This window comes from Schistocerca nitens, chromosome 1, assembly GCF_023898315.1.
Source record: "Schistocerca nitens isolate TAMUIC-IGC-003100 chromosome 1, iqSchNite1.1, whole genome shotgun sequence".
Lineage (NCBI taxonomy): Eukaryota > Metazoa > Arthropoda > Insecta > Orthoptera > Acrididae > Schistocerca > Schistocerca nitens.
Genome location: NC_064614.1, coordinates 274,118,057 through 274,145,121, shown reverse-complemented (window position 1 = coordinate 274,145,121; position 27,065 = coordinate 274,118,057). Strand labels below are relative to the sequence as shown.

The following is a 27,065-nucleotide window of genomic DNA, read 5'->3' as shown; positions in this document are numbered from 1 at the left end:
CTATTCAATACCTCCTCATCCCCCCCCCCCCCCCCCCCCCCCCCCGCACCAAATGAACCATGGACCTTGCCGTTGGTGGGGAGGCTTGCGTGCCTCAGCGATACAGATAGCCGTTAATTGATGAAAGGAGAAAATATAAAAATGCAGTAAATGAAGCAGGCAAAAAGGAATACAAACGTCTCAAAAATGAGATCGACAGGAAATGCAAAATGGCTAAGCAGGGATGGCTAGAGGACAAATGTAAGGATGTAGAGGCTTATCTCATGAGGGGCAAGATAGATACTGCCTATAGGAAAATTAAAGAGACCTTTGGAGAAAAGAGAACCACTGGCATGAATATTGAGAGCTCAAACGCAAACCCAGTTCTAAGCAAAGAAGTGAAAGCAGAAAGGTGGAAGGAGTATATAGAGGGTCTACACAAGGGCGATGTACTTGAGGACAATATTATGGAAATGGAAGAGGATGTAGATGAAGATGAAATGGGAGATATGATACTGCGTGAAGAGTTTGATAGAGCACTGAAAGACCTAAGTCGAAACAAGGCCCCAGGAGTAGACAACACTCCATTAGAACTACTGACGACCTTGGGAGAGCCAGTCCTGACAAAACTCTACCATCTGGTGAGCAAGATGTATGAGACAGGCGAAATACCCTCAGACGTCAAGAAGAATATAATTATTCCAATCCCAAAGAAAGCAGGTGTTGACAGATGTGAAAATTACCGAACTATCAGTTTAATAAGTCACCACTGCAAAATACTAACACGAATTCTTTACAGACGTATGGAAAAACTGATAGAAGCCAACCTCAGGGAAGATCAGTTTGGATTCCGTAGAAATATTGGAACACGTGAGGCAATACTGACCCTACGGCTTATCTTAGAATCTAGATTAAGGAAAGGCAAACCTACGTTTCTAGCATTTGTAGACTTACAGAAAGCTTTTGACAATGTTGACTGGAATACTCTCTTTCAAATTCTGAAGGTGGCAGGGGTAAAATATAGGGAGCGAAAGGCTATTTACAATTTGTATAGAAACCAAATGGCAGTTATAAGAGTCGAGGGGCATGAAAGGGAAGCAGTGGTTGGGAAGGGAGTGAGACAGGGTGTAGCCTCTCCCCGATGTTATTCAATCTGTATATTGAGCAAGCAGTGAAGGAAACAAAAGAAAAGTTCGGAGTAGGTATTAAAATCCATGGAGAAGAAATAAAAACTTTGAGGTTCGCCGATGACATTGTAATTCTGTCAGAGACAGCAAAGGACTTGGAAGAGCAGTTGAACGGAATGGACAGTGTCTTGAAAGGAGGATATAAGATGAACATCAACAAAAGCAAAACGAGGATAATGGAATATAGTCGAATAAAGTCGGGTGATGTTGAGGCTATTAGATTAGGAAATGAGACACTTAAAGTAGTAAAGGAGTTTTGCTATTTGGGGAGCAAAATAACTGATGATGGTGGAAGCAGAGAGGATATTAAATGTAAACTGGCAATGGCAAGGAAAGCGTTTCTGAAGAAGAGAAATTTGTTAACATAGAGTATAGATTTAAGTGTCCGGAAGTCGTTTCTGAAAGTATTTGTATGGAGTGTAGCCATGTATGGAAGTGAAAGATGGACGATAAATAGTTTAGACAAGAAGAGAATAGAAGCTTTCGAAATGTGGTGCTACAGAAGAATGCTGAAGATTAGATGGGTAGTTCACATAACTAAAGAGGAGGTGTTGAATAGGATTGGGGAGAAGATGAGTTTGTGGCACAACTTGACTAGAAGAAGGGATCGGTCGGTAGGACATGTTCTGAGGCACCAAGGGATTACCAATTTAGTATTGGACGGCAGTGTGGAGGGTAAAAATCGTAGAGGGAGACCAAGAGATGAATACACCAAGCAGATTCAGAAGGATGTAGGTTGCAGTAGGTACTAGGAGATGAAGAAGATTGCACAGGATACAGTAGAATGGAGAGCTGCATCAAACCAGTCTTAGGACTGAAGACCACTACAACAACAACCTCCTCATTAGTTATGTGATCTACCCATCTAATCTTCAGCATTCTTCTGTAGCACCACATTTCGAAAGCTTCTATTCTCTTCTTGTCCAAACTATTTATCGTCCATGTTTCACTTCCATACATGGCTACACTCCATACAAATACCTTCAGAAATGACTTCCTGAGACTTAAATCTATACTCGATGTTAACAAATTTCTCTTCTTTAGAAACGCTTTCCTTGCCATTGCCAGTCTACATTTTATATCCTCTCTACTTCGACGATCATCAGTTATTTTGCTTCCCAAATAGAAAAACTCCTTTACTACTTTAAGTGTCTCATTTCTTAATCTAATTCCCTCAGCATCACCCGACTTAATTCGACTACATTCCATGATCCTCGTTTTGCTTTTGTTGATGTTCATCTTATATCCTCCTTTGAAGACACTGTCCATTCCATTCAACTGCTCTTCCAAGTTCTTTGCTGTCTCTGACAGAATTACAATGTCATCGGCGAACCTCAAAGTTTTTATTTCTTCTTCATGGATTTTAATACCTACTCCGAATTTTTCTTTTGTTTCCTTTACTGCTTGCTCAATATACAGATTGAATAAAATCGGGGAGAGGCTACAACCCTGTCTCACTCCCTTCCCAACCACTGCTTCCCTTTCATGCCCCTCGACTCTTATAACTGCGAGCGAGGTGGCGCAGTGGTTAGACACTGGACTCGCATTCGGGAGGACGACGGTTCAATCCCGCGTCCGGCCATCCTGATTTAGGTTTTCCGTGATTTCCCTAAATCACTCCAGGCAAATGCCGGGATGGTTCCTCTGAAAGGGCACGGCCGACTTCCTTCCCCATCCTTCCCTAATTCGATGAGACCGATGACCACGCTGTCTGGTCTCCTTCCCCAAACAACCAACCAACCAATCTTATAACTGCCATCTGGTTTCTGTACAAATTGTAAGTAGCCTTTTGCTCCCTGTATTTTACCCCTGCCACCTTCAGAATTTAAAAGAGAGTATTCCATTCAACATTGTCAAAAGCTTTCTCTAAGTCTACAAATGCTAGAAATGTAGGTTTGCCTTTCCTTAATCTTTCTTCTAAGGTAAGTCGTAGGGTCAGTATTGCCTCACGTGTTCCAATATTTCTACAGAATCCAAACTGATCTTCCCCAAGGTTGGCTTCTACTAGTTTTTCCATTCGTCTGTACAGAATTCGTGTTAGTATTTTGCAGCTGTGGCTTATTAAGCTGATTGTTCGGTAATTTTCACATATGTCAACACCTGCTTTCTTTGGTATTGGAATTATATTCTTCTTGAAGTCTGAGTGTATTTCGCCTGTCTCATACATCTTGCTCACCAGATGGTAGAGTTTTGTCAGGACTGGCTCTCCCAAGGCCATCAGTAGTTCAAATGGAATGTTGTCTACTCCCGGGGCCTTGTTTCGACTCAGGTCTTTCAGAGATATAAAAGATTAATATGATTCCAGGAGCGTCCAAGGAAAGGTCCCAGAATCGCTTACTGAAGTTTATAATGCACAGATAATAGTAGGAGAAGAAAGCTGGTTGAAACCAGATGTCAATGACAACAAAATCCTAAGTTCAGGTTGGAACGTTTATCGTAAGGATATTCTGCACACAAATTAATCTGGGTGGAATTGAGTACCAAAGAACGGTCAAAAATGGTGATTGGATGCTTTTATAGACCACCTGTGCCAGGATCTGTAGTTGTAGAGCACTTCAGACAGAACTTGCAGAATATGATTAGTAATTTTCCTGACCATGCCGTTGTAATATGCGGGTGACTTCAACTTGCCAGGAATAGATTGGGATTGTTATGCCATCAAAACTGGTGCTAGAGACAGGGAATCGTGTGGCACTGTTCTGGATGTCTTGTCTGAAACTTATCTTAAGCAGATAGTCAAGCCAACCAACTCATGAGGGTAATGTCTTAGACCTCCAGACAACAAACAGACCTGAACCCGGATTATTTAACGTAGAGGTAGGTATCAGTGATCATGAGGCTGTGACAGCATCTGTGATGACAGGTCCTACAAGGAATGTTAAGAAATGTAGGAAGATATATTTGCTCAGGAAGGGTGACAGGATACAAATTTCAGAATACCTCAGCAATCAGCATCAAATATTCGGTAATGAGGATGAACAAGTGCAGAACAAATGAAAAAAATGCAAAGGTATCGTTCAATATGCCCTAGACAAGTATGTACCGAGTAAGGTTTTGAGGGATGGGAAAGATCCACCATGGTTTAATAGCCATGTTAGAGAAGTGCTACATAAACAAAGAGCACTTCATCTCAGATTCAAAAGTAAAAACCTAGCTGACAAACAAAAGCTGAATGAAGCGAAAATGAGCGTAAGGAGAGCAATGACAGAAGTGCTCAATGATTCTGAAAGTAAGACATTGTCAACTGACTTGGAAGAAATTTTGGTTGTATGTAAAATCAGTAAATGGGTAAAAATCATCTATTCATTCTCTCAGAGACCACGATTCAAGACTTTCTTGAAGGTAGAACTCAACATGTCGGTCTTAACGGAACTAAATCAACAGATGTAAAGGTAATATCCAGAGTACCACAGGGAAGTGTGGTACGACCATAGCTGTTTACAATACATATAAATAATCTAGTAGAAAGCGTCGGATGCTCTTTAAGGCTACTCGCAGATGATGCAGTTGTCTGTACCCAAGTAGCAACGCCAGAAGATAGTAAGAATTTGCAGAACAACCTGCAGAGATCTGATGAATGGTGCACTCTCTGGCAGTTGGTCCTGAACATAAATAAATGTAACATATTGTGCATACATAGGAAAAGAAATCCACTTCTGTACTGTTGCACTATTGATGACAAACAGCTGGAGACAGCATCTGCAATAAAATATCTTGGCGTAACTATCCAGAGCGACCTTAAATGGAGTGACCATATAAAACAGATACTGGGAAAAGCGACACCAGACTCAGATTCATCGGAAGATTCTTAAGGAAATGTAACTAATCCACGAAAGAATTACTTAAAAGGCACTTGTTCGCCAGATTCTGAGTATTGTTCATCTATCTGGGATCCCTATCAGATAGGACTGGTAGAGGAGATAGAGTAGATCTAACGAAGAGTGGCGCATATCATAAAGGGATTTTTTACCTGGCAAAAGAGTGTTACAGAGATGCTAAACAAACTCCACTGGCAGACGTTATAAGAGAGACATTGTGTATCATGGAGAGATTTACAATTGAAATTTCGGGACAACACTTTTTATGAGGAGTCAGACAACATATTACTTCCCCCCACACACATCTCATGTTTTGACCACGGGGAGAAAATTCAAGAAATTAAGAGCCAATACAGAGGCTTACCGACAATCATTCTTCCCATGCACTATTCGTGAGCGGAACTGGGTTGGTGGGCTCAGACAGTGGTACCGAAAGTGCGCTCCACCACACACCATCAGGTGTCTTGCGAAGTATGATGTGAAAGGCTTATCGTAATAGTGGTACAAGTCCATTTTTGTTCATTTTGAGATTCATAATCCTAAAGTTAAATGAGCACTGATAAATCTGCAGTTGAGATACCAGAAATATTCAAGTATATGGCTTGCTGCTAGAGATGAACCTTTCTTTATATTTGTTTCGATCATTAATTTCAGCAGCATTATAGGCAGAAAAGTGGAGATATTGGAGCTGTACCGCTATTGAAATAAAATAAACTGCATATTGTGTATAAACCTGTTAATTCTTTTATTGCAGATAATTTATATTACAGTTTTAATGTACACCTCCTTATTTAATTCTCAGGTATAATTGAACTACACAGTCAGATATGGTTCAGGTCAATTGACTTCAGTAAAACTAAGGATTACAGTCTTCTTCTTCTTCTTCTTCTTCATCTTCATGTTCCAGACCTCTGTCTTCTGTTTGTAGAGCAAGGAAGTAACTATGTTTGATAGCTGGAATATAAGGGACCAAATCAGGCATATCCTGCTTTTTCTTTTTCAGCACTTTTCTCACGTGTGGGTAAAGTTGTGAAACTGCAATAGTACCATATGCATGTGGTCTCTCTCTCTCTCTCTCTCTCTCTCTCTCTCTCTCTCTCTCTCTCTCTCCAATGTTTGGGAGCAAAGTTTAGGACATGTAAGTCAATGTCATCATTCATTGTTCCATTGTAGAGCATTTTGTATGGCTTCTGCCTCTAAAAAGCATGCATTTTAATTTCAGCCAATTACATTGAACATACTCGTCATTTTGCTTCCTTTTTACCACTGCATTTTGTAACTGTTTCAGTGCTAAAAAGTCAAAATGCTTCATTTCTGTGCGTACAAATTAATTTTTTCTGCCATTTTTACTAATTATTTCAAAAATATCATCTGGGGAAAACAGAAACTCTTTCTTATTTAATTGTTTTTCTTTCTGGGCAAAAACCCTGTCATTTTACAGGTATGAGTGACCTGTGAGCACGAACTTTAAATCAATGATGTTGACTTGAAATTGAGGAGATTGTGTCACTTTCATAGTGTTAGGGCAATGTTTATGTTCCCGTTTTGCACACCACACGTCACTGTACCCAACTACCTGTTTTTGAGAAGTGACATACTTTAATATGTTTCAATGAACAGGTACCAATTTCCTCTGAAGCCCCTCATCTAGATGTTTCATCCCAAAAATACATATGGATTTTGCCATCAGTTAAATTACACGTACATGTTTCTTTTGTAGTACAATATTGATGTTGTCAGTTTACGAAATGCAAGTGCTTTTAGCAAGTCAAAGGCAAAAACAAACATCAGGGAATCTGCCTCTTTACTACATGCTGTGTCTGTAGCCATTGCTGTTCTTGCAGCTTCAGCCCTCCTAAGGTGAAGAGGTGAAGCTCCTTTTCAGTTTGAAGCTTTCTTTTTTCTTCTGCATAGGTAGCAGCATCCATTTCAAAGCTCAATTTGCCACAAAAAGACCAAGTGTCTTTATGTGGTGGTTGAATGACAGGTTGGTCCTTGTTAAAGATTTTTTGATAGATGTGCACCCCCACAATTTCTTTATTCTGGGATATGAATTTATCTTTGTACAAATCGTACATTTTAGCCACACACAGCTCAGGATTTAAAAACCTTTTGTGGGGATTGTCCTTCCTTGCATAATGGCTCTCTGAAACTGGAAAGCTTCTGATGTGTTGCTTTACATCACTGATCAGACCTTCCAGTACAGAGAATGTGTTTTGTTTGCCACTTCGATCAAGGTGAGTTGTACGATCAAGGTGAGGTGTACCTTCTTCCTAGCTTTTTGTCAAAAGCATAGAGAGTCATGAGAGTCATCCATTAGAAATGTCAGACATATTCAAGAAAAACTTCTTGCATACTATTGCATAGTTTCCATTCACATGTAATCGATATTGATAAAATACAGCTATTCTGAGAACCATCAATTATATCACAGTCACTTGATGTGTTGTTGTGGTCTTCAGTCCAGAGGCTGGTTTGATGCAGCTCTCCATGCTATTCTATCCTGTGAAAGCTACTTCATCTCCTAGTACCTGCTGCAATCTACATTCCTCCGAATCAGTTTAGTGTATTCGTCTCTTGGTCTCCCTCTACGATTTTTACCCTCCATGCTGCCCTCCCATATTAAATTGGTGATCCCTTGATGCCTCAGAATATGTAATACCAACCGATCCCTTCTTCTACTCAAGTTGTGCCATAAATTTCTCTTCTCCCCAATTCTATTCAATACCCCCTCATTAGTTATGTAATCTACCCATCTAATCTTCAGCAATCTTCTGTAGCACCACATTTCGAAAACTTCTATTCTCTTCTTATCTAAACTATTTATCGTCAACGTTTCACTTCCGTACGTGGCTACACTCCATGCAAATACTTTCAGAAACGACTTCCTGACACTTTAACAAATTTCTCTTCTTCAGAAATGCTTTCCTTGCCATTGCCAGTCTACATTTTATATCTCTCTATTTCGATTATCATCAGTTATTTTGCTCCCCAAATAGCAAAACTCCTTCACTACTTTAAGCGTCTAATTTCCTAATCTAATTCCTGCAGAATAACCCAATTTAATTTGACTACATTCCATTATCCTTGTTCTGCTTTTGTTTATGTTCATCTTACATCCTCTTTTCAAGCCATCGCCCATTCCGTTCAACTGCTCTTCCAAGTTCTTAGCTGTCTCTGACAGAATTACAATGTCACTCGATGAACCTCAAAGTTTTTATTTCTTCTCCATGGATTTTAATTCCTACTTAAAATTTTTCGTTCGTTTCCTTTACTGCTTGCTCAATATACAGATTGAACAGGGATAGGCTACAACCCTGTCTCACTCCCTTCCCGACTACTGCTTCCCATTCATGCCCCTCGACTCTTATAACTGCCATTTGGTTTCTGTACAAATTGTAACTAGCCTTTTGCTCCCTGTATTTTACCCCTGCCACCTTCATAATTTGAAAGAGAGTATTCCAATCAACATTGTCAAAAGCTTTCTCTAACTCTACAAATGCTAGAAATGTAGGTTTGCCTTTCCTTAATCTATTTTCTAAGATAAGTCGTAAGGTTAGTATTGCCTCAAGTGTTCCAACATTTCTACAGAATCCAAACTGATCTTCCCCGAGGTCGGCTTCTAGCAGTTTTTCCATTCATCTGTAAAGAATTCGTGTTCATATTTTGCTTATTAAGCTGATAGTTTGGTAATTTTCACATCTGCCAACACCTGCTTTCTTTGGGATTGCAATTATTATATTCTTCTTGAAGTCTGAGGGTATTTCTCCTGTCTTATTCATCTTGCTCACCAGATGGTAGAGTTTTGTCAGGACTGGCTCTCCCAAGGTCGTCAGTAGTTCTAATGGAATGTTGTCTACTCCCGGGGCCTTGTTTCGACTTAGGTCTTTCAGTGCTCTCTCAAAGTCTTTATACAGTATCATATCTCCCATTTTATCTTCATCTACATTCTCTTCCATTTCCATAATATTGTCCTCAAGAACATCGCCCTTGTGTAGACCCTCTATATGCTCCTTCCACCTTTCTGCTTTCCCTTCTTTGCCTAGAACTGATTTTCCATCTGAGCTCTTGATAATCATGCAAGTGGTTCTCTTTTCTCCAAAGGTCTCTTTTATTTTCCTGTCAGCAGTATCTATCTTACCCAGAGTGATATATGCCTCTACAACCTTACATTTGTCCTCTAGCCATCCCTACTTAACCATTTTGCACTTCCTGTCGATCTCATTTTTGAGACATTTGTATTCCTTTTTGCCTGCTTCATTGACAGCATTTTTGTATTGCCTCCTTTCATCAATTAAATTCAATATCATACCTACTTGATCCTCTGCTGCCTTCACTATTTCATCTCTCAAAGCTACCCATTCTTCTTCTACTGTATTTCTTTCACCCATTCTTGTCAATGGTTCCCTAATGCTCTCCCTGACACTCTCTACAAACTCTGGATCTTGGCAGTTTATCCAGCTCCCATCTTCTTAAATTCCCACATTTTTGCAGTTTCTTCAGTTTTAATTCACAGTTCATAACCAATAGATTGTGGTCAGAGTCCACATCTGCCCCTTGAAATGTCTTACAATTTAAAACCTGGTTCCTAAATCTCTGTCTTACCATTATATAATCTATCTGAAACCTTCCAGTATCTCCAGGCTTCTTCCATGTATACAACCTTCTTTCATGATTCTTGAACCAAGTGTTAGCAATGATTAAGTTATGCTCTGTGCAAAATTCTACCTGGCGGCTTCCTCTTTCATTCCTTACCCCCATTCCATATTCACCTACTATGTTTCCTTCTCTTCGTTTTCCTACTATCGAATTCCAGTCACCCATGACTATTAAATTTTTGTCTCCCTTCACTATCTGAATAATTTCTTTCATATCATCATACCTTTCATAAATCTCTTCGTCATCTGTGGAGCTAGTTAGCATATAAACTACTTCTACTGTGGTAGACGTGGGCTTCGTATCTATCTTGGCCACAATAATGCAGTCACTATGCTGCTTGTAGTAGCTTACCTGCATTCTGATTTTTTTAAATTCATTATTAAACCTACTCCTGTGTTACGCCTATTTGATTTTGTATCTATAACCCTGTATTCACCTGACCAAAAGTCTTGTTCCTCCCGCCACCAAACGTCACTAATTCCCAATATATCTAACTTTAACCTATCTGTTTCCCTTTTTAAATTTTTTAACCTATCTGCCTGATTAAGGGATCTGATATTCCATGCTCTGGTCCGAAGAATGCCTGTTTCCTTTCTCCTGATAACAACGTCCTCCTGAGTAGTCCCTGTCCAGAGATCTGAATGGGGGACTATTTTACCTCCGGAATATTTTACCCAAGAGGTCGCCATTCATCATTTAACCATGCAGTAAAGCTGCATGCCCTCAGGAAAAGTTACGGCTGTAGTTTCCGCTTGCTTTCAGCCGTTCATAGTACCAGCACAGCAAGGCCATTTTGGTTAGTGTTACAAGGCCAGATCAGTCAATCACCCAGATTGTTGCCCCTGCAACTACTGAAAAGGCCGCTGCCCCTCTTCAGGAACCACACATTTGTCTGGCCTCTCAACAGATACCACTCACTTGATACTTTTCCTGAATCCACCATCTTCACAAGAAATAGCAACACGGTGCAATGCACAAAAGCACACAGACTTGTACCACTACTGAAATAAATTCCTGCTTGCTTTCTCTAGTGCGTCAGCATTGAGGTGCACTCTGTTGGCAGCAGGATGAAGCTGGTGCTGTCTCACTATTTAAATAAATTACAAATGGCTTGTGTGAGTATGTACATGAGGCTAACCACTATTTAAATAAGCCCTTCATGTAAATGTAAATGTGGATGATAACTGTCAATAAGAATTTCTATAATTTTACAGCCAAAATCTCTTTGCGAGTTATTGGTAATCAATGAATCATTCCCACCAAGGATCCGGCACCAAAACGTTAAAAGTAAACTAAACTGGCTTATCCCATGCTTAAAATTTCTAGGGCTAAAAAACAAGAGCTACATAAAGAAATGAAACACAATCAAAATCCTGAATTTGTTAACTATGTGAGACACTATAAAGTTATATTTAAAAGTGCTGTTACATCTGCCAAAAGAATGTCAAATGATAAGTTCATTTTAGAACATAAGAATAAGTCTAAAGCAGCATGACCAGTCATTAAATCAGAATTAGGTACAACAATTAACCACCATGAAATTTTAAAAATCAAGCAAAACAATGGCACTATTTCAAACCCTGCTTTTATAGCTCAATGTTTTAATAAGTTTCTCTTAAATGTAACAAAATCCGATGTAAATGTGACTATTTACCAAAACAGTGTGATTTTCTTTGGCTTGGACCAGAATAGTAACCCCCTTGTGTCATTTAGTAAAGTCTCAGCCAAAGATGTAAAAAATCCTATTTTGTTCTTAAAAAGCAACTGCAGGGTGGGATCAAATACCCACCAAAGTAATTAAATTTTATTATGATATAATAGAACACACTTTGTCCTTAATAATCAATCAGTCGTTTGAGCAAGCCAACTTTCCTGATGCGCTTAAGTATGCCAAGGTGTATACGTGGACGAAGAAAAAAAAATCCCGGATTTTTCCCGGAATTTCCGGTTAAAAGTACACTTCCACCCAGGTGAAAATACACTATTTCCTTATTAATTGAGAGTATACTTTTCCTCGGAACTGTAAAAGTTATCAGTCTTTTGAATGATTATGGTTTTATACACCGGCGTAGAATTTCCAAGCACTTTAGCAAAAGAAACTCAGGTAACAAAACATGTTTTGGGAAGATGTCTGACGGGCAGCAACATGCACACAGTATTTTCGTATTACGAAAGTATAATTTCGAATTCCACTAAACACCACATGTTACTTTCCGAAGCATTGAAATCAAGATTGCGATGTGCTTTTTTAAGCTAGTCATAGCTCACGTCATGTGATCTGGCCAGCCGATAACAGCGGATATTCAGAACAAAGGACACGTGTTGTAGTCAGCCAATAGCAACATCACTGTTAAGTAGCGCGAACACACAAACAGGAAAAGTTAATAGTTTAAATTAATATACGTAGTGTTGCCACAAGTAAAGAAAAACTTTCACATATAATGTTGCCCCTTTTTGCATGTGTTACACTTTACGATACATCACAAAAAAGTGCCAGTAAAATTTTTAAGAACAACATAAATGTCAAATCATCTGGGCTCGAAATTATTCTAAATCATTGTACTCAAAGATCTGATTTTCAAATGAGAGTCAAATGCTCTGTGATTTAAGAAATTCATTGTACATTCTCATACATAGTTCATGTTGCGTAAAAGGAAATTTACTTTGAAAGTAAGGATTTTCAGCCCACCATTCGCAATATTGTCCCGCGACCTGTTAGAAACAGATTCGTTTCAGCAGTTGCCAGAGAGCGCCAGATAATAAGCGTCACCGCACTTGTGCAGCTATGCAGGAAGCCCATATGTTCGTATGTGTAAAACATTAAAAGATCTTACATAATGCCATAAAAGAAACAAAACATTAGAGGATACTCCAAGAGCACGGGAATTTCATGCACCATACTGAAATGCATAATTCGGCTGAAAGTGCACATTCGTATGTCCAGATTCGGATGTAAATGTTCTCGGAGTACCGGTACTGTATTATCTTATGTTTGGTTCTTTATTATGGCATAATGCCATACGTGCTAGAAGATGAAAATGTGCACTTGAAATGCAGTGAACAGTTGAAACTGGCCAATAGTGTGGAATTAAATGCTCCATTTCAAATAAATTGGCTGGCTCAGCGGAAAAGATTAATTAAAGCCAAATTTCTTTAGCAAATCGACAAAAATAACTTCATTGCTCTGCAAGGCGATTAATACTTGACTGTCAGAAAGGGGACATAAAATAAATCTGAAACTAATAACGTAGTTTTAGCCTTACAGAATTATGTAAATGTATTTTAATTGACTTGATAGTTCTCGGCCACAGAAATCTGTTTTGTTTTCATTTGATGTGAGAGCAATAAACAAAAAGGAAACAGAAAACTCACTAAATGTAAACAAGGTTCATGTGAGACTACCCACCTCCCCATTACTGCTCTGTGGATCAGCCCCGGATGTACGGTATTTCCGAACCGGGGAAATACTAGATAAGTGGCACTCAAGAATGAAAATCGGGAACTACGGTCGAAGAACAAATCAAGCGAAGTGGCACCTGACAAAAGGCACAACTCGTCCGAGTGGACAGAAGTGAGACACAAAGGTAGGACTTTAGCTGGAAAAATAAAAACGAACTTTGCAACAGCAGATACATTTACGGATAAAAACAAATATGGTGTTCTGCAGTCCAGTGATGGTGTTAAAGACAGTGTAAATGATCCAGACCATTCAAAAGAAAATGCGCTGAAAACAAATAATCACTCTGGGAAAAATGTTGATAAATGGGGAACAACAGGTAAAAAGAACAGTGTGCTTTTTCTAACAGACAGCCATGGCAGGAATTTATCAAGTATGTTTCGAGAAATAAATCGAGACTTAGCAGTGACCAGTGTGGTTAAACCGGGAATGGGAACTAAACACGTTTTAGACCCTTGCATTCAAACCAAATCCACGCAAGAAAATGACTTTGTTGTATGCATAACGGGATCAAATGATGTTGCGAAAAATGAAGCAGATGTCTGTGTAAAAGTGCTTCAGAACTTTATCGAAAAAAATAAATCAATGAATACAGTTGTTGCTACAGTGCCTCATAGGCACGATCTAATCTATAATTCGTGCGTTAATAAAGAAATACGAAGAACGAATATTAAAATAAAGAAACTGTGCTCTGAATACGCAAATTGTGCTGTGGTCAATATAAGTAAACTGCAGCGTAATCTTCACACCAGACATGGGCACCACCTAAACTATGAAGGGAAAATGTTTGTGTATGAATGTGTCAATGAAATAATTAAAGAAAGACTCACATGGAATAAAACAATCTATGAAAGTAGCGGTTTGAGTAATACCTGGAATGTACGTCATTTTTTAGTATAAATGTCTGTGAATCGGCGGGTAATAAACCTCCTGTACTTGAACTAGGTGCTAAAAGTGACATTCGAATGAGAGAGTGTTCACAGACAATAAACAATAAAAATAAATCTGTTACTGTGATGCAAACGAACATTCGCTGCATTAGGAACAAAGTATTACAATTAGAACATTTTTGCAGTATTGAAAACGTTGATGTTGTTTGTATCTCAGAACATTGGCTGACAGAAGATCAAGTACAATATTTTGTTCCTCAAGGGTATGCTGTTGGAGACATTATGTGTAGAAGTGAAAGAAAGAATGGAGGTGTCCTAATATTTGTTAAAGATAGTATAATGTTTACTAAAATAGATGTTAGCGCTTACTGTGCAGAACTAGATGGAGAATTTAGCTGTATAAGACTAAACGTAGAGAATACTATAATTGTTAGCTTATATAGATCACCAGGAGAAGATGTAAATACATTTTTTGAAAGATTTGAGCTGCTTATGAGGAAAATACTAAAATCTAACATAAAACTAATTATCTGTTGCGATTTCAGCATTGAAATGGCCAACACTGATGAACATGTTACTAGAACGTTTTTTAATATCTTAAGATCACTAAATTTACAATGTACAAATTACACACCAACACAGGATAAGGCGTGCTTAGATATTATAGTAAATTTTTCTAGAGATATGTATGACGTCAGACTTCCCAGTGGAGCCCTAGCTGATCATGAACCATTGATTTTAACATTCTCTTATGATCAGTTGCCTAAATCAGACAAATCAGTCAGAATCAAGTCTAATGCCACATGGGTAAGAGGGCAGAAAGATGAATATATTAATTTATTTATTGACAGAATATCTGATGTTAACTGAGACTTTGTATACAACACACAACCTGAGAAGGGTGCTGGTGAAATGGTGTTTAACAACTTCCTGGAAATACTCATAGAGTTATGGTACTCCTGCTCACCATTAATCAAAAGCAGCCCTAAGCATAAACAGAAAAACAAACAGCTAAAATGGTATACAGATGAGCTAGCTCTCACTAGGGAGGAGATGCTCAGACTGTACAGAATATATAAAAATTCTTGTAAACAAGGACCTGAGCTAGATAATACTTCTTATAGAGCTTATCTAAAATGTAAAAAAAATCTACAAAGACAAACTGTCCTTGGTCAAAAAACAAGCATGTGAACATTACATTGAAAGTGCTCCCAACAAATGTAAAGCAGCATGGGATATCATCAACCAATATAATTCATGAACCTATACACAAGATGCAATGCTGGTCCCAGAAGAAGTAAATAATTACTTCCTAACCTCAGTGAGTGAGCTAAAAAACAAATTCAAGCAAAATGGCACTTGTGCACTAGATCATCTTGGTGTATGTATACTTTCCACTGGAATGTTGTCACCCCAGAGGATATTGTAAAAGCTGTGGTAAGGTTCACCAACTCCAAAAGTATGGACTGTTATTGGTTTTCTATGTAATGAAAAAAATAATACACCTTATCTGTCAACCTCTTTCTTTCATTTTTAATATGTGTTTGGAATCTGGAGTTTTCCCAGATGCACTCAAAACCGCTAAAGTGATACCAGTCTTTAAAAAGGGAGATAAGCATCTGCCCCAAAACTATCGACCAGTTTCTATTGTCCCAATTTTCTCTAAAGTTTTTGAATACGTAATGTACAGTCAACTAAATAAATGTTTTGATAAGCATGATCTCCCCTCCAACAGACAGTTTGCATATCAACATGGTAAAAATACCACTACTGCTGTCACTGAAGTTGTTAACCAGGTGTTAACTGCATTCGAAAATAAGGATCTATTATCAGTCGTACTTTGTGATCTTAGCAAAGCCTTCGACTGCATACCATCTAACACCCTACTTGCAAAACTGGAATTTTATGGCATACACAAACCATCTTTGGATGTAATCCAATCATACTTAAGTAACAGGAGACAGTCTGTACCAATTAAAAATAGATGCTCCTCACTGAAGGAAGTTCGGACTGGAGTGCCTCAGGGCTCGGTCCTAGGTCCTTTCCTGTTCATCATTGCAATTAATGACTTACCTTACCATATAGGAGCAAATTCAATTGTGTGTTATGCAGATGATACAACATTGCTCAATACACACCATGACACAACAGAACTGAATCAGGCAACACAGGAAAAAATAGAACTAGTAATGGATTGGTTTTCTTCTAATGAACTCCTGTATAATCATAACAAAACACAAGAACTAATTCTGGGTTTAACTACAGCTGTTGAAAGCAAATCAATAAAATTGTTAGGATTCCACATTGATTCAAAATTAAACTGGGAGGAACACATTAGCCATATCTGCAAGAGAATAGCAAGAGTGTGTTATCTCATCTGGAGAATGACAGATGTAGTCACTGATGAGTATCTAGAGGTGGTATATTTTGGCCTCTTTCAGTCACACATTTCCTACGGCATATTGTTATGGGGACATTCTTGCTTTGTCAGTGAAATTCTGAAAATTCAAAAAAAAAGTAATAAGAATAATGAGCAAAGTTAAGCCCAAGGAACACTGCCGCCCCCCCCCCCCCCTTTATCAAGCACATGATATTAACTGTTGTGAATCTATACATCTACACAGCACTGCTTTATGTCAAAAGCAATTTAAATGAGTTCGAGACCAGAGAGAACATACATCCCTACAACACTAGAGGCAAACTGAACTTCGACATACCAAGACACAGACTCACAAAGACTGCAATCTCACACAAAATAATGAGTTTAAAACTCTTCAATAAACTTCCAGCATCTGCTCGGTCACTGACCAGCAATACTTTCAAACGTAAGGTTTATGACTGGTTACTCAAACACCCATTTTATAAGATAACAGAATATTTTGAAATAATCATTGACATTAGTATATAAGAATATTCCTAAAAGAAAAGGAATTAAATTGTAAAAACTTTACTGTGAAGTTATTGTTAATTGTATATTTAATGTTCAGACCTATTCCGCTGTAAGTGGTCAATGGTGAATAAACTGAATACTGAATCGCATGTCACTGTATTTCACTCTGTGGAACTCAAGCGTGTAATATTTTCTAATGGGTGCCATCAAACTGTATTCAGGACAGTGGAAATTAAAATGTCCTGTGGTGCTTCTCGTGCTCCCAGTCGGCGGGTTTGACAACATGCCCCTGTTTAAAAAAACTCACAATAAATACTGGATGGGTTTATTTGTAACCGGGAGAACAGGAACTCTTCACAAAATTTGCACTCTTTATTGCCTATTAGCTAATAACTTAATGTTTTGTGTGACATAAAATTAATTGCAGAATACATAAAACCAGTAAAGACAATAGACAAGCAAGTCAGTACATATTTCTTCAATCTTTAAGTTCTAGCATTGCCTTTATCACTAACCTTAGTACAGTTTTACATGGAGTGCTTTCCTTTTGGGAAAGAATCCGTTAGCTCATCAAAGTTCATTAAAGGTTTTGCTACATGAAAAAACCAAATGTCGTTGAAAACCAAATGTCGTTGGCTAATACTGAAAACGCTATTAATACCTATGAATAGTACCCAAGACTGGTGTGCTTTCTCGATCTGATTACGTGTATTTTGTCACTATCTGCTGCCTAATACTGCAGCAACTGTAACACACACAGCCACTGTTGTGGCACAAATGGTCATTTTTATAACACGACAGAATAAAATTACGAAGTACCAATATCAAATGCCTATTAGGACTACTACAAGCAAAAAGTTTCATGTTATAAAATAGTTTCACATTTCATTATACACTCTAGCTTCTGAAGCACGAGATCAAAAAGTAGTAGTAGTACAAATTTTTTATATAAATTTGGAATCATCATATTCTTCCATAATTTGTGTGATGTCCCCGTTTTTTCTCCTTCCTCATGCTAACAAACAATCTTGTCATCACTAATTCTCTAACTATTCCTGCCAGGGTTAAAACTTATTCTCCAGTTAACTTGACTAACCCTGCCACAATCACCGGTTTAGTTATCCCACATTTATTCCCCAGTTAGGCGTTATTACGTGTTCGTACAATGTGTTTTCCATGCTACTCCAAGAATAGAACTTTTAGCACTGCTAGCAGGAGACTGTACAACTGGCCCTTACCAGTATAGCGTTCTGGCAAAAAATTTTCTGCCAAAATTTCATTTTCTTGGTTACACCAAGAAGATAATACTTAATCTTTCTCACCTGTTATTCAAAAGGGATGAGTTTCAAAATCATATGAATAATCGATAGACCAACATGCACTGGGTGCTAGGCGCTTTGTGAAACAAGGTTTTTCTTCCCCTCCCCCAACAGAAATTTCCACCTGGGTCACAAATTCCGGTTTGTCCCCCGGCCCCTATATCCAGACCTGTTGCATATGTGTGAATCTGACAGCTTAGGCGCGCATAACTTTTTTCTGGGTAGCATCTGGCTGCTTGCCGCTATTGCTTATATAGCTAACTGCCACACTTCTGTAGCTAGAAGTGGGAGAAGGTACTACTCATACGCGACTCAACCGCGCATGTGCTCGCTCGCAACTGCTCAAACGAATCTAATGTAACAGTTGTTGTTATGAAGCATTGCATAGTCTTCCTGAAGCTGGGTTTTTCTCAGTTTTCTCCTGGATGAAAAAATTCCCAAGTTTTTCCTGGATCTCCCAGTTGTCCCGGGTCGTATACACCCTGGTATGCAGAGGTAAAACCACTACACAAAGAAGGATCAAGAGAAGATATGGGAAATTACCACCCCATCTCTATCTTCCCAGTGCTATCCAAAGTATTTGAAAAAATCGCTGCAGTCCAGATAACAAATTTTATTGAGAAATTGTGTTATTCTTAAAAACCAATATGGGTTCCAAAAATGGAAAAGCACCATGAGTGCTATTAATTAATTCATTGAAAAAATCTGCTCATCACTTGACAAAGCAGCAGGTATCTGCTGTGACCTTACAAATGCATTTGATTCTGTGAATCACTCCATGCTGCTTCATAAACTAGACAGATATGGCATAAAAAAAAAAGTTTTGCAATGGCTCAGATCTTATCTGACAAACAAGAAGCAAAGAGTAATCATAACATCTAACACCATAAATTATGCATCTCAGTGGGATACAATATCACGAGGAGTCTCTCGAGGCTCAATCTTAGGGCCAATATTGTTTCTCTTTAACATAAATGATTTACCTCTTAATATCAATGCCCGGCCAGTCATGTTTGCTGATGATACTTCAGTACTCCTTGAAAAATAAAATGTGGGAGGAATTCTGGATTGTGTCATAAACACACTAAACGACCTAGGTACATGGTTTCAACAAAATGACCTTAAACTTCATTTTAAAAGACCTTGTTTACACAATTTAGAACCAACCAATCAAAAATCAGTGACATCACTATTGCACATAAAAATCAAGTTACAAAGTTCAGTCCATTAAATTCTTGGGACTAAACACGCACAAAAATCTAACCTGGCAAGCAAATTTAGATTATTTAACTACAAAATTAAACAGCCTTGCTTTAGCAATGGATATACTATCTGATAAACAGATATTATCATCTTTTTACATAGTAATCCTGAGCTAACGGAAGAAAACCATTTCAAACATATGTACTACACTAGACACAAAGAAAATTTCATGCCTCTACCACATCACTTAAAACTCTACCATCAGACACCGCAGTATATGGGGAAAGAAAATTTACAATAAACTCAAGGATAGAGATGTACTGAACATGGAGATAGGTTCACCGAAGAGAAAACTTGGTGGAAAAATGCTAATATTCAATTGAGGAATTTATGAACGATGAATCATCATTTGAATAGTGTGACTGTTTAATATTATAGTTCTGTGTATAATATTGTATACATATATAAAGATAATGTACTGTTGCATCATAAGATAAACAGTTTAATAATATTACTGTGGCCATCATTTGAATAGTGTGACTGTTTAATGTTATAGCATTGTGTATAATATTGTATACATATATAAAGATAATGTACTGTTACATAATAAGAAAAACAACTTAATAATATTACTATGTCCAATATTAACCTGTACTGGTAAAAAGTAGTGTTAGGGAATTATGTAATCATGTATATCATAAAGCTAAAATTGACGTTGTAGTGCCTCAAGAACTTCAGAGTAAATTCTAGAGACACTCGTATTTTCACCGTCTCGAACACACATTACTTTAGAGATAAGTGTGGTAAAGTAGAACTACATCTACTGCCCCACAATTATGTGTGTACAGGACAGATGTGTATTGGATGGACGATTGCGAGTAGATAGTTGCCGACCCGCCTACGAAGTTACACGTCCCGCCCACGGACATAAAATATTGTTGGTGTAAACATTTGAAGGTTGTTGAAAGAAAAGAAAGGACTTTATTCATTCATTCTCTCATCTACTGCCGTAAAGTCTTGACAGTTGTCTTGTTAAACTTGGAGAGATTTATAGACTGTATGTGTAGAAAGATGAGTGTAATAGCTTCTGTCAGACCGGAAGGTGTCGAGCTTACGGGAAATGTTTGGTGTATGAAAACTGTTATGTGTTATGAAATATAGTGAGATTGAATTCAAAGTACTCTCGAGTGTAATGAGTTCTTTAAAAAGTACAGAAAATTCCTCCAGAGTAGCATCTATTCTTCAGAGAAGAAGCTGGGCATAATATCGCAGCTGACTATGCTGAAAGAAGATCGGCAAAGCAACTCCAAGTAAGTTCAACAGCCAAGGGGGAGTGTGAGTCCTGCACACCAGTACCACACTGCCACCCTTATTCACCGGACACTGCCAGAACATGTCTTCTGTATAGCATGATTGGATGATCTCTAAATGCATGTTTTGAGATGAATAAAATACAAATACAAAGAAGTTACAGACAGGAAGTAGTAATTGATTTTTCTTGAAATAAACACTCAGAAACAGTAACCCACACTGTGATACATAATGCCTGTTCTGTAACACCTGCCACTGGAACTTTATGAGCATACCTGTGACACACTTTTTCCTAATAAACACACCTCAGGCAAAATGCATTGCTCTCATTTGATTCTTGTCTATATCTTCAGTTAATCTTACCTGGTAAGTTATGCAAACCAACGTGCACTACTCGAGAAGTGTTTGAAGAAGGATACCTTAAGTTACCTCCTTCATTATCTTGCTATTATTCCAGTCAACGTCAATCAGGCAAAAACTTTTTCTCTAACAAATTTTCTGCAGTGATTCTACTTTAAACTGCTTTGGTTCCATACACCTAGATATTTAATGGTTGTATCTTTTGTGTTTCATCACCAACAGTGCAATCAAATAATAATGGCTATTGTAAGAATGCAGAGTCTTGCAGCAGTAACATTGAATAAAAAGTTCTGCACACCAAGTAGGCTAATTTACTGAGTTCACTAGCCTTCCTACTGTGTTGCTGTGATGAAATGATGAGAAAACTATTCCATAATTTGCTATGGTATCCCATCACATCACCGTCTCCAGGACGATATTTTGTTATGCCAGCTTTGCACTATTGTGAGAAAGCATACACGACAACACTCAGTGTCTGGATTTGAAAGGACATCTTCTTATGGCCTTGCATCTACAGCCATCAAGGACACTCACAGCCTTGTTCTGGGAATGGGTTGATGCAGCTTGTTTCCCAACAAATGTCTTTTGTCTTTATAGAAATGAACTACAGAGAGGCAGAAACAACACAGTGCAGACCACAGATTCTCAGAATGCACTGTCATCAGCTTGGTGGTGAGGGAGGTGGACTGTCATCAACTTGACGGTGAGGGAGGTAGACGCAGGTACAATGTCAGCACTTAAGAAATTACTAATTTTTGCCCCTTCGCCGCTGGACATTCCTATCTGTGGTTTAATGAGTGGTGTCTAACAGGCAGTCCACAACCTCCCAAATGAAACAGCGGATGAAATATGGAATGGAACAAGTCATATTCATATGAAAGCAAAGTTACCAGCATCCAACATGATGCTAAGCACAATGGCCTGCAAGCACTATGCAATGATGAGAGCATTGTGGTCCCTCCTGCTGACAAGAGGAATGCAGCTATAATTATGGAATATGCGGACTGTGATATGAAGATCTGCACACTACTGGATGAAGATACTTATTGGAAACTCCCACACAACCCAACATTGAGAATAATATGCAAGACATCCGAACTTCTCAAGCGCTCTTGGATGGAAACACTGTGGCCAACCATCTTCTCCCATAGGCACCTAAACCACCTGCTGCTTTTGCTCTGCTGAAGATCCACAAGGACGGGATGCCATTCCGCCTCGTCGTAGTAACCATTGGTTCACCAACTAAAAGCTGATGAAAAACTTGGTCGATCTCCTCACTCCACATGTGGAACTCTGTGAGTATCATATTAGAAATTCAGCAGATTTTATCAACTGAATTAATCGTCTTTGACTTAGTGAGGGTGACATTATGGTCAGGTTTGATGTGGTGGCAATGTTTACGAATGTGCCTGTCGAAGACTGTTTGGACCTAGTATCCCAGTTCTTTCTAAGTGAAGTGATTGAGCTATTTAGGCACACAATTATGTCTTCGTAGTTCCTGTACAATGGCCAGTATTATGATCAGGTGGCTGGTGTCGCAATGGGTAGCCTGCTGGCACCAGCTGTTGCAAACCTCTTCATGGAGAATTTTGAGGGTATTGCCTTATAGGTAAAGTGTCATCCAAGACCAGTTGTTTCTTTTGATACATTGATGACACGTTTGTCGTTTGGCCCCACATGCATGAGAAACTTGAGTTCTTGGAACACCTCAATGGTATTAACGATAACATCCAGCCAGTTTACCGTGGAGGTAGAAAAAGATAACACATTGCCATCCTCGATGTTCTCGTCTGCTGCAAACAAAATGGATGCCTGGGCCACAACGTCTAGAGAAAACCCACCCACACCGATCTGTACTTGCAAGCCATCAGCCATCATCACCCGGCACAGAAGCGCACTGTTTTACAAACATTGATGCATTATGTAAGAATGATATCAGATGCTGATAACCTTCCCCATGAGCTGAGCCACCTATGCAAGGTTACGACTGTAACTTCCACCCAATAAATGAAGTGAATTCACACAAGATTCACAACAAAATTACCAACAAGGAGCAGGAAAAGAAATGCTTTCTTGCCATTCTGTGGCTCTATGCCTGGCAAGTTAAGTTGCCTTCTGAAACAACAAAAGATCAAATTGATCTTTAGGCCTTCAATGAAATTCCGTCAGTTACTGAGACCGGTTGAAGATGTAGCAGGTCTCAGAACACCTGGGGTCCACAAGATACCTTGTGAGCTTATGTTGGATAACAGTACGAGCCGTGGAACACTACTAGAAGGAACTTGAGGGATTTTTTTGCCTACACTACCCCAAGAAATCTGCTTTAGATGAGCATGCTTTAGAAAACGGACACCAGATAAAACTTGACGAAACATCTGTCATGGCTTGCACAAGCAGCTTCTGGGATTGTGTCATTAAAGAAGTGATAGAAGTAAAAATTACCAATAACAGCCTAAATAGAGACGGTGGCCCACAGCTGAACACGGCATGGGATCCAACAATCACGCAGTTAAAGCAGGCACATCGAATGTCACATCAACATATACCAGTGTTTTGCAATGGTGCAGGCACTAGTGATGTCACACACAGCAGTTAGTGTATATAAAGGGGTGTGACCTTTTTATTCAATAATGGCTATTTCTGCCTAGTTATGTGCAGCAAGTTATCTTTGTTTATGTTGAGTCTTAACCCTTCATGAAGCACAGATTCTCTGTAGGTGTTCACACATTGCTACAATTTTATGGCATTACAACTTCACTACATAAATTACCATACAAGAACAGTCACAGAGAGCTACAAGCATTATTCAGTGTCATTTTATCATTTCTGTGTAACTAATAATGGTATATTATAATTCTGCTGTGCTTTGGAAACAGACATTCCACAGCTACATACTGTTTTTATGTATATTTAAATTTTGTTCTTTGTGACTAGTTTTGAGATCAAAGTGCCATTCTCAAGCAACCATTCCTGCCATCAGTAGTCAGGTTTACATTTTGTGTTAATACACAAGAAGAAATACTCCATACCTATGTAAACAGCACAAATACGTTTTGTTATAACTGTGAATACTTAACTCAGAAACGCAAAAACAGAAATTGAATCCTCTTGTGAAGAAATGCTGTGAGCTTTTTTCGCTTATAAGGTTGGTGAACAGCGGAAGAATTGCCTGTGTGATGAGAAATGAATGGACTAAAAGCAGAAGTTTCTGTGACTGAGTTTTTAGGTTGCCCTCAGATTTATAAAACCTTTCACTGGAACTAATCGCCTTTGATTTCTAACAAAAACACAGTTGAAAGGTTATGTGAAATTAAATGTACAATGTCATAATTCAAGGTTGTGTTCCAGGTTGTAAAGTACATGTATCCACGATTGCAGCAATATATACTACTCCATACTTTATTAAATAATAATAGCAAATGCCTCAATGTTACCTGTAGCTGAAACAGGGACCCTCTGAGTATTGAACAATGACGTTTTGTGTCTTTTTGGAACACACAGGGGCTGCATCAAAAGGTCCAAGAACATTTTTTACAGATATTTATTGCTTTTTAGCATACAATATTATTCAGGTCTCCAATGTACATTCCTTCATATCTATGCATCACTGCTTCTGCTATGCAAAGCCCACATAGGCATCCTGGAAAGTATCACTGGGGAACTCCTTACAGCACATCAAAACCTCCAATGATCCTTGATTCAGGATCATACTTGAAAATCCATCTCTCATCGCCTGTCACTATTCTGTCCAAACAATTATGGTCACTTTCATGGCATTCCTACAGTTCACAGCACACTGATTCACAGCCCACTAATTTCCTTCCGCTTAACAATCCCAATTTTGGGACAATCTTTGATCTCACCATTCTGGTCTATTATTCATCCCTCAAACTGCTATAAGCATTTGATTTTGGCATACTGTGGTCATCTGCTATCATTCTTATACTCAAGTGATGATTCTCATTCAAATATATTTGCACTAGCTACATATCTTCATGTATTTGGGATGTTGACAGATGTCCCAAGCACTCAGTCGTTTTCTTGACCTTCTTGGAACATCCTGAGCCACTTGTAAATTCTTAACTGGGACATGGCTTCCCCTATTAAATCTTCCTAAGCCAGACCTGTCCTCTCAGAGCCTCATTCTTTTAGCTGAACTCAGAATTTGATTGCGTATAGCTGCATCTTAAATCTTGACACATCACCAAAACACACTATAAAAAGTCCCACTGAAAACCACATCACTCTAGCCCTTTTGCCTTGCTGTAGAATTTTATTCTTGAAACATTTGGAGCAAACTGTATCACAGTCTCTACATGTTTGTGCAAGACAAATTAAATATAAATGAAGTGCTAACTTTGACTTCATAATGCAGCAGAGTTCTGCTCGTGAAGTATCACTCACCTGCAAGATTCTTTCATGCATTCTGGATTGAGACAGCAAAATACTTTATCTTCTTCTGGAGGAATGGAAGCAAAATCACAGAATGGGCATACTTCTAAGCCACGAATGGCTGCTGATTTAATCTCTTCCATTTGCTTCCTTTGTAACATTTTTGAAAAAACTGAAGGTTTGAGAACACGCTGAAAATAAAAATAAATTAATAAATTTGTGTGTGTTTTAGGTGAATGAAGTGCACCCTTCTTTTAGATATAGAATTACCACTGTACTCACTGAATGATACAGTCAACACTGTACTCACTGAATGATACAGTCAATACTGTACACATTTTCATCTGTTGTGTTAGCCAAAACAAAATGGTGAACTGTATCCCCACTTTATCAATGAGCTGTGCCATTTTCCTTTGGCTCCTCGTAACAGTGTGCTACGGTACTGTGTCACAAGGATTTCAATGTGTGCTAGGGAAGCAGATGTGTATTCAGCATACAAACAAAAAAATTATTACATAACTTCAGTATTATGAAAAGGATGAAGTATCATTCACCAAACAGAGGAGATGTTGAGTTCACAAACAGGCACAACAAAAACGCTGCTATACATGTAACCTTCCAGCCAAAAGGCATTTTTTCTGAATTAGAAATCATACACAAATTTGCCCAAACACAACTCATACAAACATGACTACTGTCTCCAGCTGTTGGGGCCAGACTGTGGACTGCAACAGTACCTCATGGAAGAACCTCTCTGGCAGGGGTGATGGAGTTAAGAAGCTGCAGGGATATGAGCCATGAGGCAAGAGGTTGGGAGCAAGAGTTGTGAAGGAACATTTCTGTGGGACTAAGGGTTTTTGAGGAAAGCTTCATTAGTGTTTCAGCTTAGTTTAGAGTCTGGATTCTGTATGGAAGTACATCTGCAAGGCATTGTTTGTTGGCTATGAGGGGTTGTGGGGGAGCTCTGGAGGCTCTTTTAGAGGTTGTGGATAGTGACAGTCCTAGATGGGAGTAGGAGGTGATCAGGTTGGAAAGTTTTTTTGTAGTGGCACTGGGCGTGCTGCTTTGGTTTCTGGAGGGCTAGTCCTAGGTGGGAGTAGGAGGTGAACAGGCATCAGAGTTTTTTGTGGTGGCGTTGTGCATACTGCTTTAGTTCCTGGAGGGCAAGAGTTTCAAGAGCAAGAGTTTATGGCTCCATAAAATATTTACTATTTCAAAAGGCCTTGGTCACCAGAAAAGTTTGAGAACCATTGTACTATAATATACATGTGATGTTGATGCCATTCTATACATGAACACAGTTCTCTGCTCTTTAGTGTCTGCAGTACACCATTTGATAATTGCTTTACAGCAAAAAATGTTGTTGTGAAAATAAATACTCTCTACAGGCAACGACGACTATAATGTCTTTTAAAAGCTTCTTCTTTGTCTTTGTCTTTCAACGAATTACACCAAAGATGCCTGCCTAAGCGGCCTATTTCTTTTTAATAAATAGGCTGCTTGGTCTGGACACAAACACGAGCACGTGCGTGTGCTCTCTCTCTCTCTCCCTCTCTCTCTCTCTCTCTCTCTCTCTCTCACACACACACACACACACACA

General features: G+C 38.7%; 1 protein-coding gene across 1 annotated transcript in view; it reads right to left on the bottom strand.

Moving 5' to 3' along the window:
• The window catches only part of LOC126243001 (uncharacterized), a 169,812-nt gene that overhangs the window by 74,931 nt on the left and 67,816 nt on the right, over positions 1–27,065 (bottom strand). Inside the window, exon 7 of the mRNA XM_049948134.1 lies at positions 25,478–25,656. Within this exon, the coding sequence (XP_049804091.1) occupies positions 25,478–25,656 (179 nt within the window). The remainder of the gene's footprint in view (positions 1–25,477; positions 25,657–27,065) is intronic.